Source organism: Centroberyx affinis, unplaced genomic scaffold, assembly GCF_046629955.1.
Source record: "Centroberyx affinis isolate AG114_WGS23_722 - 3 ecotype Tasmania unplaced genomic scaffold, CSIRO-AGI_Caff_v1 ptg004552l_1, whole genome shotgun sequence".
NCBI classification, from domain to species: domain Eukaryota; kingdom Metazoa; phylum Chordata; class Actinopteri; order Beryciformes; family Berycidae; genus Centroberyx; species Centroberyx affinis.
This window is the reverse complement of record NW_027282181.1, coordinates 39,044-57,853: the sequence shown is the minus strand read 5'-3', so window position 1 is coordinate 57,853 and position 18,810 is coordinate 39,044. Positions and strand designations below refer to the sequence as shown.

The 18,810-nt window shown below is 44.2% G+C and overlaps 1 protein-coding gene across 1 annotated transcript in view; it reads left to right on the top strand.

Annotated features, from left to right (window-relative positions):
• The window catches only part of LOC139665374 (uncharacterized), a gene marked incomplete at both ends in the record, with an annotated part of 103,765 nt that extends 87,027 nt beyond the window's left edge, over positions 1-16,738 (top strand). Inside the window, 4 exons of the mRNA XM_071544373.1 lie at positions 12,864-12,993; positions 13,166-13,188; positions 15,586-15,689; positions 16,658-16,738. Of these exons, the coding sequence (XP_071400474.1) occupies positions 12,864-12,993; positions 13,166-13,188; positions 15,586-15,689; positions 16,658-16,738 (338 nt within the window). The remainder of the gene's footprint in view (positions 1-12,863; positions 12,994-13,165; positions 13,189-15,585; positions 15,690-16,657) is intronic.
• Positions 16,739-18,810: the final 2,072 nt, after the last annotated feature.

Here is an 18,810-nt window from a genome sequence, read left to right as displayed (position 1 = left end):
TGAAGATCTCTGGAATACAGTTGTTACATGTCTTAAATAGTTTCTGTTATGTGTATGGTTATGGGAGTCAAAAGAGTAAAAACATATTAAAATTGGAGTACAGTTCCTTTCCTGCCACTTGCTGGAAAGTGAGCCGTAAATCATTCCATCAAGAGCCTACTTAAGGTATTTTTTTCGGGAATAAAAATGTGAATGCATAAGTGTATATATGTGTATATACTATATGTGTATATAATAATAAGTGGACTCAACTATTCAAGTGCTGAGGACTTCAAAAACAGGAAAAAGAGATATATTTAAAACATTTTTCAGCTATTTATCATTGATTACTATTAAGTGATTATCGTCTATACTATTTAATGAAACAGAAACTGTATGATGCATCTGTAAGTAAAACTCACAAATATTGACTGTATACAATCAAAAGGATCTATGTTGGTTACAGTGAGCCGAAGGTCTTTATATCTGTTGATTCATCAGAGTGATAGGAATTTTGCAGAACTGGTGCTGTATATATTCTTTCTTCCCCAAACTTGCTACAGTAGTGCCAGTAAACATAAATAGCGTGTATGTGAATTGATAAGCCATTTGTAACCCAATAAACAATGTTCAGCAACAGTTGTAATGAATGTGGGTCGTTAGGTGTTCAGTGCTGCCCCAACACAATGAAAAATGAAGATTCTAAAAGTCACTAATCAGAACACGAGTGATAAAATATCAATATTGGGCCCACATTAAGCAGGATAATATTCAGGCCAGCTTGATTTGTATTGAATATGTGTCTGCTGGCCGGTGCTCAGTGTAATGAAGTGGCCCACAAATCAGGCCATAATGGCCGCCTACTTACACATATTGCTTAATTAAAGGTTGTGAGCTTATTAGCATGTGTCTCTGGCACCGGGTGCAGGGAGATGGGGATCTGGGCTGATGTCGTTGAGGGCCAGGCTGTAAAGGTTTTATAGATAGCTAACCTATCATACTAAACCCATAGCCCCCTAAAATCGGATCTTAATAACCTGTCATTTTCATTGATGATGATTCTCCTTTATGGCGGCCATTACGGATCAAGTTCTGGGTCTTGTGGGATGGCGGTAGTGGCCATTCGTGCTCGTCATTATCTGGATCCCACCTTACTTTGGCCTTGAAGTTGCTCCTCACCTCCATGTATAAACCATCACAGCCATGGCCCAGGGGCGGGGTGCACGCTGCATATGGACACACACAGACACACACACACACACACACACACACACAGTCCAGCACCTCCCTGTTTCTGATCCACCTAGCGCTGATAGAACCATAGGCCTCTCTAGCCCACTGTCTTCAAAAACAGAAGAGAAAATTAGTTGGCATTTCTAGAAATATCATTTGTATCTTGAAAGAATGCCAGAATTGTACTGGAAATTCATTGATTGTTTATCTCCACTGTATGCAAACACTCTTCAGCTAATGACATTTGGAGCTGGGGGTTATTTTTGTGTGTTTTCAGCATTGGGCAGGATGTGTCAGACTTGTGTATTGTATCCTGTCCTACTGTCTGTCTTTGACAATAGCCAGACCCTTTAGAGCTAATGCGCTCCAATTAGAGATCACTCCATTAACAGTGACAGTGCTACACCCCCAATTCAATCAGCCTCCTAATGAACGCTAAGCAGATACGCTGCCTCTCAGAGACGTCAGGAAGCTCTGGTCTCTCTCCTTTCTTCCTCCCTTCCCCTCTCTCTCTCTCTCTCTCTCTATACGTATAGTTTTTTCTCATTCTTTTCCCATCTCTTCTGTTTCCTTTTGCTGTCTCTGTCTGTCTCCCTCTCTCCATCCAGGATATGTGTGGAAAATATTGCTTAAGAGTCACACATCAGCACAACAAAGAAGCATGAATATTCCACCGGTCTCTGTATTTGTTTTGATATGTTAATACTTCTATATACATCTATACATTTTGATGAAAGCCTTTTGTGTGCCCCTTTGCAATTAATCATCAACAAAACTATGCCCCGTGCAATATTTTCCAACTGGGGGCAAAGGGTGGAGATATTGGGAGGGGGGGGCAAAGGTATTCCAATGGTTCAAATATTTGATTGTTAATGACAAACACCATTTCACCACAATTTAAATTTCAAATCGATCCCTGGGAGCAATTATTTCTGGGGGAGAAAAACACGCCGCCAGGTCTCTGCTCCACACATTTGCTGATTTAAGTTAAAAGAAAGCCTTTTTGCAGAGCTATCATAAGGGAGCTGCAACTTTTTGAAGTAAGTGCCTGCATCTGCATAGAGGCAACCCAACCTGGGGATGTTGCTGGAGAGGGAGAAAGGGGGGAAAAATAAAACATAAAAAGAAAAAAAAATAACACTTTGTCTAATTCTATATTTATGTAGCCCTCAGCTTGAGGTATTCACATAAAACAGTTTGTATTCAGAAGTGCTGCGGTGATCGTTATGCCGCGCGGTGAGATCGGCAACTCTCCGGGCAGGGTTGGCGGGCGCTGCTCAGCCTGATTCATTTGAATTAAAGTGGCCCAACTAAATAAAAGGGATTCAAATTCCCACTTTTACTGTCAAGCACTGCTTTGTCTTGCTTTTTTTTTTTTTCAAACCTTTTCTGATGTTTTTTATTTTTTCTGCGGCAACCACTGAAACATTTCTTTTGATGAAGAACTTTGCACATTTACTCTTTGCTCATATGTCTGTGTTTTTTTCTATTTACCCAACATCGTCTATGGCACCATTTTGTTTGATGTTGAAATATAATTATGTCTTGTTACGAGTGGAATGGCTCTGCTTTTTGATGGTGTTTTTGATCAGAGAAAACCTGTCATATCCATCAGGCAAGTTGGAAGGCACATTGTTCAAATATGTATTTACCTGGAATTTGTTTACTACACTATTTTCTCATCTGTGAATAATACACAAACCATCTTAAGCATCCAGTGAAATGAAATGAGTTACCGCACTACTTGTAATTAATAGGCAACCTTTGTTCCTGCGCACACCATTCAAAAATGTAAAAAATCTTTATATTGTGCATCTGCAGTGGCAGGCTTGGATCCCTGTAGTACTGTATGTGCAGTGCAAGGCTCCTTTCAATATTACTTCTCAGTATTATTATGATATATGCCAAGTAGAAAAAAACATATAAAAACTCACCTTGGCCTTACAATTAGGCCAAGCCAATTACATGATACATCTGCGGTCATTTCAGATGCTCACGATGCTCAAGCTGATGATGCATGATGCTTTGATGTCTTCCACAGAGACACTAAGGATCTAGTCGTTCTGCCGCACATCTATCTAATGCAATTTTTGTTGGCCCCAACAGTATGGTAACCTGCAACACCAGTGTTACAACGGCATTTATGTCACTGTAGTAGAACAATAATATGCAAAGCAGATATACATTCCAGACCTCTGTCAGGTTTTTCTGCCCGAGCTGTATTCTTCTCCACTGACCCCGAAAGTGATTTCCTGGTGCTTAAGCCGTGGAAAACACACACGGTCGGGGTGTATGAAGATGTCAACATCGTGCCATATTTCTGTGGCATCTGGATAGATCATGTGCCTCTCTGCACACATATTTATTTATTTTTGCTCTTCCAGAGTAGTGTCAGGGAGGCAGATGTCCTGCTCACAGGAAAAAAATAATTTGCGATGAGGAAAAAGGGGGGAGGGGGGGGGGGGGTGATGGGGTGGGGGGGAAAATATATGAATATGCAAATCTTGTCACAACGTGGAACCTTGTAATGAGTGGGAAATGTTGTCGCCATCTTTCATTATGCAGAGGTCATTGCTTAATGCCAGGCAGCTGGGCCCAGCTTCTTCTCTTGGCGCCCCCCCCCCCACCCCCACCCCACTCCCCCCCTCCTCACCCCCCTCTCCTGTCATCTCACAGCAACTTGAACCAAACTACAGCCTGGCACGAATAAAGAGAACAGAGGTCACCGAGACACACGCGCAGAAACACGCATGCGCACATAGACACACACACACACACACACACACATCCAAACACCTGCATATCGCTGTGGCTGAAAACCTTGTAACTTGTAACTCCAGTTTTGGTGATTTTCATGTTTTCACTTCAATTGAAGGATTACCTGGTTCCTCTATGTGTTGAGAAAATTCCCCAACCACTTGTCCTTGTAAATCCCTTTCAAAATGCATTGGATCAACTCAAAAGGCGACATTTTGAAGATATGGAGTTTTCACCTGACAGCTGCGAAATACGCACACATAGGTTTACAGGCCACACACACACTCCACTACAAAAGCAAACACTCAAACAATTCACCAGCCACAGAATGCGTGTGTGTGTAGCCATTCTTGCATGTTCCAAACATGCAGGAATACCTACCATGCGAAACCTCTCCGCAAATGCAATGTGAGAAGAGTATAAGCTTGATTGAAGATTATAACTATATACTGTGTGTATATGCATGTGTTTGCATCTGTCTCTTTTGAGTTAAAGGTTCCAAAATGGGCACAGCCAGCACCGCTCATATCGTAGTTGTTGTTGTTCCTTGCTTTCCCTTTGATCAACTCTCCGTGTTTCCTAGATTGCTGAGACAGCTCACTGCTGTTCTGTCTCCTCTTGCAACAGCTTCCCTGAAATTTCCGCTGGCGTCTGCCCGACATTGAGCTATGGGGCTAATCATTAGGTAAACCCGTCTCTCTCTCTCACATGCACTCTTCAAATAATCCTGGGTTTGAATGCTAAAAATGTAATGAACTTCACGGTTCATTGTGTCTGACATTGCTTAATTAATGGGTGCATTTAAAGTACATAGGGCCCCGGTAATTGATTTATATGCATGATTTGCACATACAGCTGTTGGTTCCTGTAGGAGACTCATCACTCAAAAAGTGGCTGTGCTGATGATAGGCTGGCTAGGTAGTAGCAGAATGTTCTGTTGGCCAATCCAGCCTTGGGAGAAAAAAAAAAATACAGACCAATTTTTTGTGTTACCATATTTTGCTTTGGGACTATCATGAGCTACTTAAAAATTTGACTTGGGCGTTTTAATATCACATTTTCAGCCGGACACTGATAATGGAGTCCCCAAAGTTCATCCTGGCTACAATTTTTGATATGGAAACCTTTTGCCTCCCTGAACATAATTGAGGAAAATTATGAAACGGAGTTGAGAGGCTTATTTTCATTATTAGACGATGCCTGTTGAGGCCTGGACCCAGTGAGTTTCGTGCCACACAGCAATTAAACCTCCTCACGCCGATACAGAGCTTCAGCTTGGCTGTCTCTCTCTATCTGTCAGCCTGGTCGCTTTCCACACAGACAGCTTGCATTACTGCCTCTGCCAGGACTGTAGGAGCTGGACACAAGCATCAACAACAATAATGCCAGGACAATCTATGGATCAGTGGACTAAGGCACATACCATACACTAGACATATTGTGGGTTTGAATCTGGCTCACGACTTTTGTTGCGTTTCATCCACTTTCTCTCATCTTTTCTGTCACACTCCACTGTAAACCATCTAATAGATGAAAAATGTTAAATCTTACACAACAGCAATGCCAAGGAAGAAGAAAAAAGCACACATCCTTACTAATCTGAGTGAATACGATATATTTTGTTTATTCAACTGTGCCTGTCTCTCTTGCTTGTGCATTGTGCCTGGTGCTAGAGAGCCCAACCAATGGCTTCCTGCTACTGCAACCATGCATGCATGCGTTCAACCATGCATGATATTGTTATATAACCATGTACTATGTATGAACTCATCATGATGTAAGTAACTTTGGGTAAACATCCCTATTCAGCGGCAGATATTGTGGATTACAGTCAGCAATAGAACTGGAAGATTTTGACCCGACCCTGGCAGCACTATTTAATCATCAACTCTACACCTTATCCATTCATCGATTTGAGTTCTAGGTATTGAGGACAAGTTTGCCCAGTCAAAAAATACTGACTAGCAGACATTAGCATACATTAGCATTATTAGCATTTGATTATAGCCTATACAGTGCATGGTCTACATAGATCAGGCAGACACCAGTATATGGTTTAATTATTAGATGAGGGTAATTTCTATAGAAACTAGATTCTGGATAACATTTCTAAAGCAGCAACTTTGCTTTGTCAGGGATTAGCCTGAACTAATCACTACAGACTATGTTGCCATGTATGGCATTAGGCCCTATATAGTGTAGATATACAGTAATTCTGATTTATAACAGGAAACCTTTAACTGCTAATGGTAATGTGCAGGCAGCACAATAGGGTTAGTGAACCTACACTGGAAGTGCTGATCATAACCTACTAACATAAGTCTGGCAAACACAATGTGGACCTAATTATTGTTAAGAGCTGGAGCTTTTGCTAATGTTGAACCAACACCTTTGCAATGTTAGCATTTAGCCTTCAGTGACTGGAGCCTTTATGCTTAGTCCAAGCATACACAGTGTGGTTATAATTATTGTTTTCTGTGGAGATCTGGAGGTCGCTGGCCCTTAACCATTATTTGGTTTTGGACAGATCCTCAGTGGAGCTCAGATCAATCTCTCACCTAGAGAACATTCTAGCATATTTCTATCACCAGCATATTGATTTTTCCGTGCACAGGCCCTTCTTGTGTGTGTGTGTGAGGTGTTTTCAGCGCATAGGGGAAGCAGCCTGCAGCATGCACAAACGCACACACACGCTTGCATGCATACACATTGTGCACGGGCACACACACAAACACAGACACATATACACAGATGCACACACACACACGTTCATTTATTCATTTCTGTAGACACCCATAGGCATTTCTGTGTGTAAAATGCACGCATCGGCATATTTAGTGGCTTTAGATCTGTAACGCACACACACACACACACATACACACACTTTTGCTCCTTGTTAAAGCAGACACCAAGTGAACCATGTCCTCTCTGGGGCCAAGTGTCTCGCTCTCTTTATTACACACACTAATCAATACAGACTGGCCTGGTGTGGAGGCCCGCCATCTTTCCAGTTTCCCTCTGCTCCCTCCTTCTCTCTCTCCCCCACCTCACCCCATCATCCCCTCCACCACCTTCCATCATTCAACTGCCCCATTCCTCCTCCCTTGCTCCATTCATTCACCCTCTCCTCTCCCCGTCTCTCCACCCCTGAATCCTTCAGACCTGCCTCCATCCCTTCTTGCATATTTATCATCCAACCATCCAACCACCTCCATCCCTACAATACCTTCCACACCTTTATCCTTTCACTCAATCCTTCTTTATCCCCTCCCTTCCCATCCGTCCATCCATCCTCTAGCCCTCCACCCCACGACACGTCCAACCATCCCTCCATCTCACTGCACTTCCACCACTTCTCTCCTCCGCCCATCCACTTTTCTACTACTCCATCCTTCCATCCCATCCCTCCATCTCTAAGTCCCTCCGCCGAACCGCCATGCATCATCACAGGACCACATTAGAACAGCAGACATGATTGTCACTTTGGTTCAGAAGAGAGAGAGGGAGAAGTAGACAGAGAGAGAGAGAGAGGGAGAGAGAGAGAGACGGCATTATTGTCATCTATAACATGGCCGGACAGGGGAGGGTGATTTGGATTTAAATAATGTATTAGTTTTGCAGAGCCACCATCCACAATGCCTCACAATACTATGAAACATAATAACTTAAAGGTGTGTGTGTGTGTGTGTGTGTGTGTGTGTGTGTGTGTGTGTGTGTGTGTGTAAGCGAGGGAGAGGGAGGGAGCATCTGAAATTGCATGTCTTTTACATGCAAATTGAGTTGTGTGTAAAATGGTTTGATGCGGACTGATCGTGTCAAATTGTATTCATGCTATTGTTTAGCAATGAGGGAAAAGAGTCATTCATTGTCCGTGTCTGATACAAACACATACAAAGTCACGCTGTGGAGTGGAATGGCAGCTGAGAGCTTTGGCACCGGTGCTTTGAGACAAAAGAGGTGGTCGGGCCGAGAGGGAGGGGAGGGGGATAAAAGATTGCGCTGGAATTTGTCAAAAGCCAATAATCATTCTGGTGCAGGAGAGGAGTACTACATCAGAGCGCCGAATCAATATCACATTACTTTGAGTATGGGAGTATATACAAGACTCATCAAATTGATTATTTTTGATGCTACAATGGCAGTTTCATTTGCCGGGGCCCTCGACAACAACTACTGTTCAATTACCGGGCCTGTGTGTGAATTGAAAAAAAAACAAAAAAAAAACAAGAAATACAACAAGACAAATGGCTATTTATTTGACTAAAATAAAGCCTTGCCTAGAATAGAAATGAGGAATGGTATGTCACAGTGGAGCTCTGGTTAAAAGATGACTTGTTTCATCGGACATTGAAATTTCATGAATATATTTTCCAAGGGCCCTGGAAAAACAGAATTCATCATGAAGTTTGTACAGGCCATAATGTCACGGCGAAGATTAGTCAATTTCCTAATGCATCCTGCGAGTAACCGTGGCATTCTTATGCATGTGCCTCCCCCGACTGGGCTGCAGAGCGTGATGGCTGCAGACAGAGTGATGTTGTTTGACAAAGGAAGTGTTGCATGGTGTTGCCCTCTTTCAAAACCATTTAAAGCCGTGATTAAAACTACATTGCTTACTCTAAAATCCCATCGTAATATCATATCATATATGTACAGTGGCAGCCATTGCAGAGGTTCTGCTATCTTTTATCTAGTATATTAGCACTACTACTACATTGCCTTCTTCAATAGTTATGTCTATATGGTCTATATGTGTAATCTTGGAATTTAAAAAAAAACATAAGTTGTCTTATGGCAACTGACCAAAGACAAGCTTACATCAGTAGGTTTAAAGGCCTTCATCTAAGAGTTTTCACTTTCTCTTAACCAAGTCTTACCCAGTTTCGATTAGTTGCTCCCTCAAAAGTTGTCTCCTTAAGTAATAACAGTCCAACTGTTGCTAAGAACGGCCTCTACCAATGAACTCCCTCTCCTAATGGCTCTAAGTCTTCAATATGGGGCCATCAGGAGAGACAAGGCGCAGCGGCTCCTTGGATGATTAAAAAGTCATTTCCTTAACTGTCCTCCCAGGATTTGCGCGCTTTTTTTTTGTAAGAAAACATTAAATTGCTCCAATCAAGCATAAACGTCTCCTGCTTGTGGTGTAATTTGTACTGCTGTTCGCATGGTGGGCGCTTATTTGTCATCCTTTTCCTTTGGCGCTTTTCCCAACCGCCTTGATCAACAATTAATGGTTGAAATTGCTTCCCTGTTACTTATGGCTGTGGAGACAGATGCGGCTATGCAAAAAAAAAAAAAAAAGAAAAAAAGTGTGAGGAGGAAAGAGAAAGAATAGAGAGTTTAATTGAGCAGCAGAAATGAGTTCAGATTAGTTCAACTTAATGCATACAGTATGAAACTCATTTCTACTTCTCATTTGACTTTTTTTCATATAGTTCTGCAGTTCACGCTTAGAGTATTAAAGATTCTATGTTGCTATTACTGAAATGCAGTATCACAAAAGCAGTGGCTCCTTCCCTTATCTCTCTTTCTCATCCATTCTATTCTCTTCCTCTCTTCTCTCTCTCTCTTCCTCTCTCCCACTCTGTTCTCTCACACAATGACCTTTAGTGCTCTTTCCTTCATTGCGGGGACAGGCCGGGGCCTGGCATCTGATAGAATCAATATTCTATTATGATAGTGCGTGGAGCGTGTGGGGCTTTACAACTCTGCTGTAATAGTCTCTCTATTTCATCCCGTGGCAGCCATGGCCTGAGGGATCATCCAGGCTTCTCCAGGCTCTACGCTCCCAGCATCGCCCCATTTCCATTAACGTCGCGGGCCTCTGCCTACCAGGGGACAATTCTGTGTGACCGATGGATGGGGTTGAGAGGGAGTCAAACCCGGGTGCGGTGTGTGTCAATAGACTGTGTAATAGCCAGACCAGGGTGAAATGTTAGTTAAATGGCTTTGCGGTATTAAAAGAAACAAAAAGGGATCTGTTTCATTTTATCTCATGACTGGTGTTTTTTTTTTTTTCCAATTTTGACACCATCTAATTTCCCTAGAGGTGAAATCAAGCTAAATCAAGTTGTATTTTAAAATATTATCGCATGACTGATGGGTGGCAAAAAGTAGAAGTCCTGCTTTTTTTTGCTATGAGAGAGTGGGATTGACAAACAGACAGTGGGATTGGGATTTGAAAGCAGATTTAGACCTCCTGCACCACACTCCAGCATGTAAAACAGTTGTTGATGAGGAGAGAGCGGGGTTGCAGTAGGGGAGTGCTAAAGTGAAATGTTAAGCTATTAGAGATCATGGCATGAGGCAGACCCCCATAAAAGATTCATGCCATTACAGCCGCCTTTCTCGAATAATTAACTAATGTGAGTGTTTTACGCAGCCAAACGTAGTTACGTTTTAAAAATCCCTGCATTTAAATGTCATTTGGGCCTGGAGTTTTGATGTGAATTTTTAATCTGGGGCAATAAACATTATGAGGTGAACAGGGCACTGTGTAGGAAGCAACGAGGTGTCCTCCTCAGACGCTTCTATCAAACCGGCTTCAGAATCCATTTCACTCCCAAATGTCAGCATTCATTGTAAAAATCCATTACAGCCAGATCGGTTTCTATCTGTTGTGAAGTTGTGGGAATGCATAATATTTGTAAAGGCACAGAAGTCAAGAACAGGCCCTGTAAAGCTCCCGGTCCGTGCTGAAGTGCCCTTTGCAGGCATTTTGAATGTCCTGGCACTCCTTATCGCACACCTCTCCGGAAATACCTGCAGCTTTTCTTCCTCGTACTCCTTCATAAACACGTATTGCTGATGTATTTCTCTCTTTCCCGAGGAAGAGTTGTCCCTGACAGCATTCTAGTTCCTCATCCCCCCAAGCCCCGCCCCCACCTCTCCATTTGATTGAGAGTTGGGCGACTGGAGGTGCGTGATGAGGCCCCGCTCGTCTCATATTCATCATGATGTAACCGTGAGCAACCGGGATCTAAATTACCTTCGTCTGGCATCATTCCAGCACATGCTATAAATGAGGTAATCGTCCTTGACTATAAAATTTGCATTTTCAAGACTTAATTGCTATCATTACATTTTTTGCGTAATTCTATTAATTTAACAGAATGGGGGATCGGAGGCTTTTTTATGGTTATAATTTGCAGTAAAACAATGCATTCCCGAAGTAGAAAAAAAAGTCTGCCGGAGTAGAAAAGGGATGAGGAGGGACATCAGGACCACTCCGGCCTCTCATTATAAACTTCCATTATACCATTGCATAAAAAAAAAAAAAAATTGCACACAAATACTTGCAAAAAAGACTAAGAAAGACTCCCACTAACATGCAGTCAGACACGAGGATGCGGGTTTGTATACGCCAGCATGAAAAGCTCTGGGGTGAAGTCGGGTTGAAGACAGGAAAAGCATCAATTATATCCCATCATCACATTGTGTGGGCTAACTGAAGCTTGTGTCTTAATAATGGCGGGGCTGGGCTCTATTTTCGCCACTCTTTTCTACCGTCCCCTTCCTCCTTTGTGCATATATGTACATGATGTCAGCTGCGCTCAGCGGCGCCGTCCCCAAATAGTATGGTGGAGCGCACGGCGGATGACACGGAACAACGGAGCCATCAACTCCCATTTATGCTTCCCGCGGTGACCTCGCCGGAGACGTCTGCGAGGTTCAGAAGTGCGCCCAGCTAAGTGCCAGCAACATTCTGCAACCCGCTGCACTTCCCCGCACTTTGCTGACCTTAAAAGTGTGGCCTCAATTTGGGTGAAGGCTGAAAAACACACACGAGCGTTCTCCTCCTCCTCCTCCTCTCCTGCAGTTCTGTAGCAATGCCCTACTTTATTACACTGCCATTGTTCTGTGTTGTTTATGATTTTACCTTCACTCAAAGGGATGTGGAAGTATCACAGATGCAGTGAAAAACATCATAATGCAGCTGGTTAGACTGGTTTCTGTGGTGTAATACTGATTAAAGAACTGATAGAATTGAATGGAACTGTGCATACTTATTTTACAATACTTTCACACTCTTTTCTAGAATAGTACAGATTGACATTTTACATATTCAAGCACCACTTGAATCATCTACATGTGCCCACAGTGACATTGTGATACATCTCCTTTCCCAGCCAAGGCTTGCAACTCTATTATTCTACTATTCAACCTTGTACAAAATGCAAGAATGTGGCACAACTTTACTGATCGATAAACAGTAGGCAGACACAATGAATAAATTATAAGTTCGCAACTTCTTAAAATGTACCAGTACTTCACCAACAACAACAAAAATACGACAACAATCCCCTTCAAGGCATATCATGGTTCTCTAGCCTCGTACAATGTGCAGCCATTTGACAACAGTGAAGCCAAAAAATAAGCAGTGGGCTCACAGAATGAATGAATCTTGAATATATGACTTCTCAGTGCTTTACCTCTAATGTGTCAACCAGAAACCAACTCCTTTTTAGTCCAGCCAGATGGCAAAACATAGTGGTTAATAAGCTGCGAGCAATAAATGGATTTAGCAACTCCTAGTACATTTGTATTACTTTGCTTTTTAGGAATTGAATTGTTTTTAATTGTCTTATCTAGGAAACTTAGAGTAAATGCAACAGTGGAATAACACAAAATTCCTGAATTTCCAACAATTATAGCAGCCAATAGCAGCAAGTGCAAGGGTCAATGTATTGTTGGTATTGGACTAATGGATTTATAGATCTAGCATAGGCCAACAGTAAAGCAAGCTGCACCATGGTTCTCTAGAACAGAACAATCAATATGTGTGAACATGGACAACAGTTTCCCTAAGCGAAAAGCTAGATATACCACGAGCGGCAGTGGGAAGATACAGTGCCCCTCTCTTCCAGGTCTCTCCCTCTCTTTCTCCACTGTAGCACTCATCCTGACTTCTGCTGACACTGACCAGGTGGCGTCGTCACAAAGGGTTTACGTGGAGCCTCGGAGCGGGGAGCAGGTAAGGCCTGACGCGCCGGCCTTGATGCTTAACGTAGCGGTGAAGAAACGGTGAGCTTTGTTTTGACCGTGTCAGGCAACATCAGCTCAAGCTCGGGCGCGAGGTGCGGGGCGACCATTTCCGTCTTTAGTCTCCATTGCAGCAGCTGTGGTGTGTGTCTGTATGAGTGTGTGTGTGTGTGTGAGTATGAGTATGAGTGTGTGTGTTGTGTCTCCATTGCAGCCGTGGTCGGGAGAAGCTGTCAGGTATACGCGCACTGGGGGTCATCAGAGTGCTACTGACAGGGGGGACTTTGGGGGGTGTGTGTGTGTGTGTATGTGTGGAGGAGAGGGGGACTGACTCACCTCAACACACATGGTTCATGGCTGGGTTACATACAGTTAAAGGCCCAAACCTTAATCTACAAATGTAAGAACATTTGGTCGCACCACAATGAACCAAAACATACAGTTTTGGACATACTTTTTCACTTGGAAACTGCTGGTAATGCACTGGCTGGTAATACTGTTTTGTTTTTTGTTTTTTTATGCTTTGTGATGCTGTTGCAAAATGCATGTGTACATTTGGCATGTTTGAACACAGAGTTTATATGTTGAGTTACGATGATGGAAAATAAAGAACTTGTTTTGTGCTGTCAAGCTCCTACAGAATCTATGCAGTCATAAAAAACATTGGCCTATAGCTATATGGAAAGAATACATAACTGCCGCAAAGTTCAGTGCCGTAGCTTCTGACTATGCTCATAAGCTGACATCGAGAGCGTTACATTGCATAATGATCAGGCGATGTTACCACAAGGCATTAGCGGCTCCCACGCCTCGTTTGAGTTGGGATTTGAAATTCGTAATCGTGTGATGAGAGCTACAATGACATGACCCCTGTGATAATATCCATCTCTCAACGCACTAAGCCGGCAATATTAAAAACTGCCATCTCCAGTGATTCAGAGTATTTATGTGAAAGACATTTTCCAATCATTCAACACCACTTGACACAATTACGAGTCAACATTCTGGTGTTTTTACAGCGCGATCAGGTGGCAACTGTGGTGTTGGTTGTGTGGCCAAATCAAGCTAACTGATTGCCAGTTCTCAAGATCTTGCCTAACCCTTCTAAACATGAAATACAGCAGAAAAAAATAAAATTGGAACTGGTGACACAGTATAATGACAAACTATAGTGATTTAATTGGAAGATTTGATGATTATATTAATATTTTATATCTAATTATTAATAGTCACTGCTAAAAAGTTGTTGCTCTTGCATCAAATAAAAATAACACCCATATCACTCAAGTTTTGTTTCCAGACAGCCGTTTTGTCAGTATTTATTAGGTCTAAAAAGTTAGAGAAGTGGGCTTGTGACTGGAATGTAAATGTGAATGAGTTATGCATCTCTCCTTCAACCCTCCAAATACTGTCAAGATGCCCTTGAGCACTTAACCCCCAGTTGTTCCAGTGGAGCTGCAAGGCCAACAGTATGGCTATACTGGGCAGCTCCCAGGTGGGGATCTGTGTAACTGTATGAATGTGAAGCAGGTTGGTGCATGAAAAAGAGCCAGCATGCTCAAACTTTAGATAATAGTTTGAAGAAAAAAAATCTTTTGATATCTTGCGCGAGGTTTGTTAATGCTGACAAACTAGCATGCGACTCTGTGAAAGCCCAACCCCTTGCATACTGAAACAGAGGGCCATTTTGTTGATGAAGCACAGTACTTGACATTCATCTGTTGTGCAAATTAACATTTAATAGCCATACGCATTTGAATATGTTCTTTCTTGACACAGTGAGAAACCCACAACATCGAGTGCGTACACGGGCTGAGGAGGACGAGAGATGGCTTTTGGCTGCGAGCACTTTTGGCCACCGCGAGCAACATTAATTGTTTCTCGAAAACTAAAGGCGCCGTCCATTTTTCAACATTGTTTCCTTTTTCCCTCCTCCTGTAAACAACTGGAGCCTCACAATTTGTTCGCCGCGCCTCGATATTGGACGGCAGGGAGAGACGTTTTATGTGCCCCGGGGTAACGACCTCGCAAAAACGCGCGTATAAAAGGACCAATGGGAGGAGGATGAAGGCAGGAGATGGTCGTCTGTTTGTCACACTCGCGCAGTAAAGAGACGCTTGTTGAGTTATTGTTGCGCAGCTGACCGGCGGAGACTGCCAACACGTGTCTCTGTCGAGGACAAGACAAGACTTCCCCTAGCCAAGTCAATGAAACAGTTTATGTATGCTGAAGGATGCACAAACTTACACACGCAAATGTGCACATGTACCCAACGCACACACTTGCCGGGGAAGGTGTCGTACCATAACTGGCAACCTCCAGTATTTGGCTGCGCCTCCCCTGTACTTCAGCTCAGCAGCGTGACACCATCTGTCTGGTGGGCGCTGTTTGTTTGGAGCTGCTTGACTTCAGCTTGAGAGGAATCCACTCCGTCAGTCCTCAGGTGGTAGACACAGGGTTTTAGAGGAGTTGTCATGGAGCGTGCAAAAGGTGGCAAGAAGCCATGGCGATATCATCAGAAGAGAAGAGAAGAGAAGAGAAGAGAAGAGAAGAGAAGAGAAGAGTGCGTTCAGGCCCTGAGTGGTGCATCGGTGTTTCCAGTGTTGATAGCTCTGTCTCCCTCAGGTGTGACAGGTGTGACAGCCGAGTCAGAACAGTATTTAGCACCTGGAGGTCAGGTGGGGTTAGACCCAGCCAAACCCCCTCCTCCTGGCCAGGATCAGGTGCCCTCCTTAGGGGTGAGCAACATGGAAACCCTGATACTAGCCCTGACCCTGTATCAAGCACTGTATGTGTTTGTGTGTTGTGCGTGTGTGTGTGTGTGTGTGTGTGTGCACGCACACCAGAGAGGGGGCATCTCCCTCCCTGATTGAGTCTGATGCGTGCCGATTGGTTGCCAGGCCGTGCTCAGCGGCGGTTCGGCGGTGTCAGGTGAAATTAGCGGCCGTCGATGGAAGACCCTCCGACCTGGGGGATTCATTAGGGACGCCCTCCCCCATCTCAACAGAGTGACAGCCCTTCACACTTACACCCTTGACACACACACACACGCACACACACATACAGACACAGCCAAACACACTTCCTGATCCCACAGCTCAAATTAACCCCCAGCTAACATGCCCACCCATTCCAACGAGTGCATGTGCATGTGTGTGTCTGCGTCTTCCATCCATGTGCCCCAGCCCCAGCCCTTTCTATCTTTCTCTGTGCACATGTGTGACGCTCCAGGGCCACATGTTAGCAAAGACCGCGAAACATCACGCACCACCATCTCCCTCCGCAGTCCAACAAGCTCGCTCTCTTCCCATCCGACACCATCAGAGCAGAGGCAGATATGACGGTGATTGCGGTGGTGATCGCTGTATTTCCCCGTGTGCGAACCCCCACCGATCTAAAAATACACCAGGGATGCGATCGGCTGCCACGTCATGCTCCGGAACGACTTGACAGGTCAGTCGACGGGCCTTCAGCCGTCCCCTTCGCGACACACACCGCGACACAGAGATATATGTGTGTCTACGCACCTGTGTGTTTACACGCACAACTCCTAAGCAGGTGTGTGTGTGTGTGTTCGCTGCGCCCCCCCCCCCCCCCCCTTCCGCTCCGGTCCCACAGGTATGTAGCCGGCGGTGGCATGTTTCAGTGCACAGCGCAGCGCAGTAATATGCTCAGGGACCGCGTGTTAACACATTATTTGCATTAGAGGGGAGCCTGCTGTCCCCAGCTGGACGCAGCGCTCAACACTACCTGCGAGTTTGGCATAATCCCAGATTTGCTCTGGCAGGTGAGAAACTGCTTTCAGTGGGCCAGGCCGACTTCAGTCACCTTCCCTCCCTCTCTCTCTCTCTCTCTCTCCCTCCCTTCCTCCCTTCCCGCTCTTTCTTTCCCTGTCCTCTGTCCCCTTACATACAGTACGTCTCCCCTTTCTCTCCTTTCTCTTCCCTTCTCCCCTCTCTCCTTCTCTCATTCATTACACAACCTGAAGATGAGTCACTTTTGTTTTGTTTCATGCCAAACCTTTGCTAGTGAGCCGTGACACATTAGGCATGTCACCCTCAGAAGAGAAGTATCAAAGTCAAATATTCAAATGTGTCTGAACACGCTGTGGCCAAATGCCACAATATTGTCAGTTCATCATTATCATTTTGATAGGAGGAATGTGTGTGTGTGTGTGTGTGTACAGTACATTAATAGAGTGTGTCATGTGTTTGTCAGTACACAGCCTTATTTGTGTGTGTTTGGTACAGGCTTTTTACGCCAGTGTGTGTATCCACATGCGCGATGGAAGCCAATGACTTTGAACTTGAGAACTCCCCTAATCCAGTGCTTCCCAGTTTAGGAGCATGTAGCCGCGACACAGAAGCGCCGCTCATTAGAATTAGAGACATTAGTTACGACCAAAGGAACTCTATTTCACGCACATCTCCCCGCCCCGGCTAAATGAAGCTTTGCAAATCCTCCACAGCTTTTAATAGCTGCCACTAATATTACAGGTCACAAATGATCGCTCCCTCCGACTCAGATTTGGCTGATCAAACACGGGGCTAGATTATCAGTGTTATTTACGCTTGTATATCACTCTGGCATAAACACGCACTTATGGAAATGCGATCCCTCTACGGTAATGCACTTTATAATGATTTATGCTGCGACGATTCATCGAAAACGTGGTAACACAAGCCGCATCAGCCAACAACCCGATGTTATTTTTTCCACCAGCATTTTTTTTCCCCTTGTGTTTGCGACACAGACTGGGGAATTTTACTTGTAAATGCGTGTTGTTTGGCGCATTCGCATACATCTCCGGAATCACAAAGCTTGTGATTGGGAAACGGAGGTGCGGTTCTCACTATAGCATGATGGCTCCACGTGTACAAATCAATTATAAAGTCTGGAGTAAATAATATGACGCATGTCTAATTACCCAACAATCCAGGAGCTTTCGGGGGCCTTGCCAAGGAGAAAAGGAGCTAACGAATGTATTTCCCACACACACACACACACACACGCAGACACAAACACACACACGCACGCTCACACACATACGTAGAAAGACGCGCAAATCAAACAAACACATAGTCACAGGTACTCAATGTATCGACCAATTAAAATAAGGGATTACCATGTTGACTGCGTGTGTGCCTCTCTCGGTGTGTGTGTGTGCGCGTATGTGTGTGTGTGTGGGCACCGCTGCCACGCACGCACACAGGCAGGCAGGCAGGCAGGCAGGCAGGCAGGCAGGCCTCACATTGCCCACAGCTACTCGGTAAGGATTCTCGATAAGGAGAATTAGTCAAAACTTGGGAGCTGCCAGTCAGCGCCAATTAAACTTTAATCTTGGGCTGAAACAGGCACAAATAAATTAAACCCTTGTGAGCGGCAATGTGCGCTCCCCTGATAATGGGGGATTGAAGTCGTCTCGGAGCGAGGCTGCATGTTCCCCAGCTCAGCCATGGCAGGCAGCGGTGCAGGGGGAACAGGGGGTAAGGCTGGTGACAGAGTGAACTGGAAGGAACTCTCAAAGTTGTCTGTCTGGCTCTCACACACACACACACACACACACACACACACAGATACATAGGCACTGACACCCACACATATAGGAATGCATCACTTACCAGGACCAGTGTTTTTACATTTAATCATCTTAATGGACGCTGGACAGCAAAATAGTGCTGTAGTTGAATGTGTTTTTCTATATTCTCGTCTTGCATAGCCTATGAGTGAAAAGGGTGCATTTTAGTAAAAATTTTTTAAACTATATTGTAATATAAGTATGTCCAAGTCTGACAGATTCATACAAACTGCTCTTTTTCTTGCATTCACTGCACATACAGACCTAAAGGATGTATACAC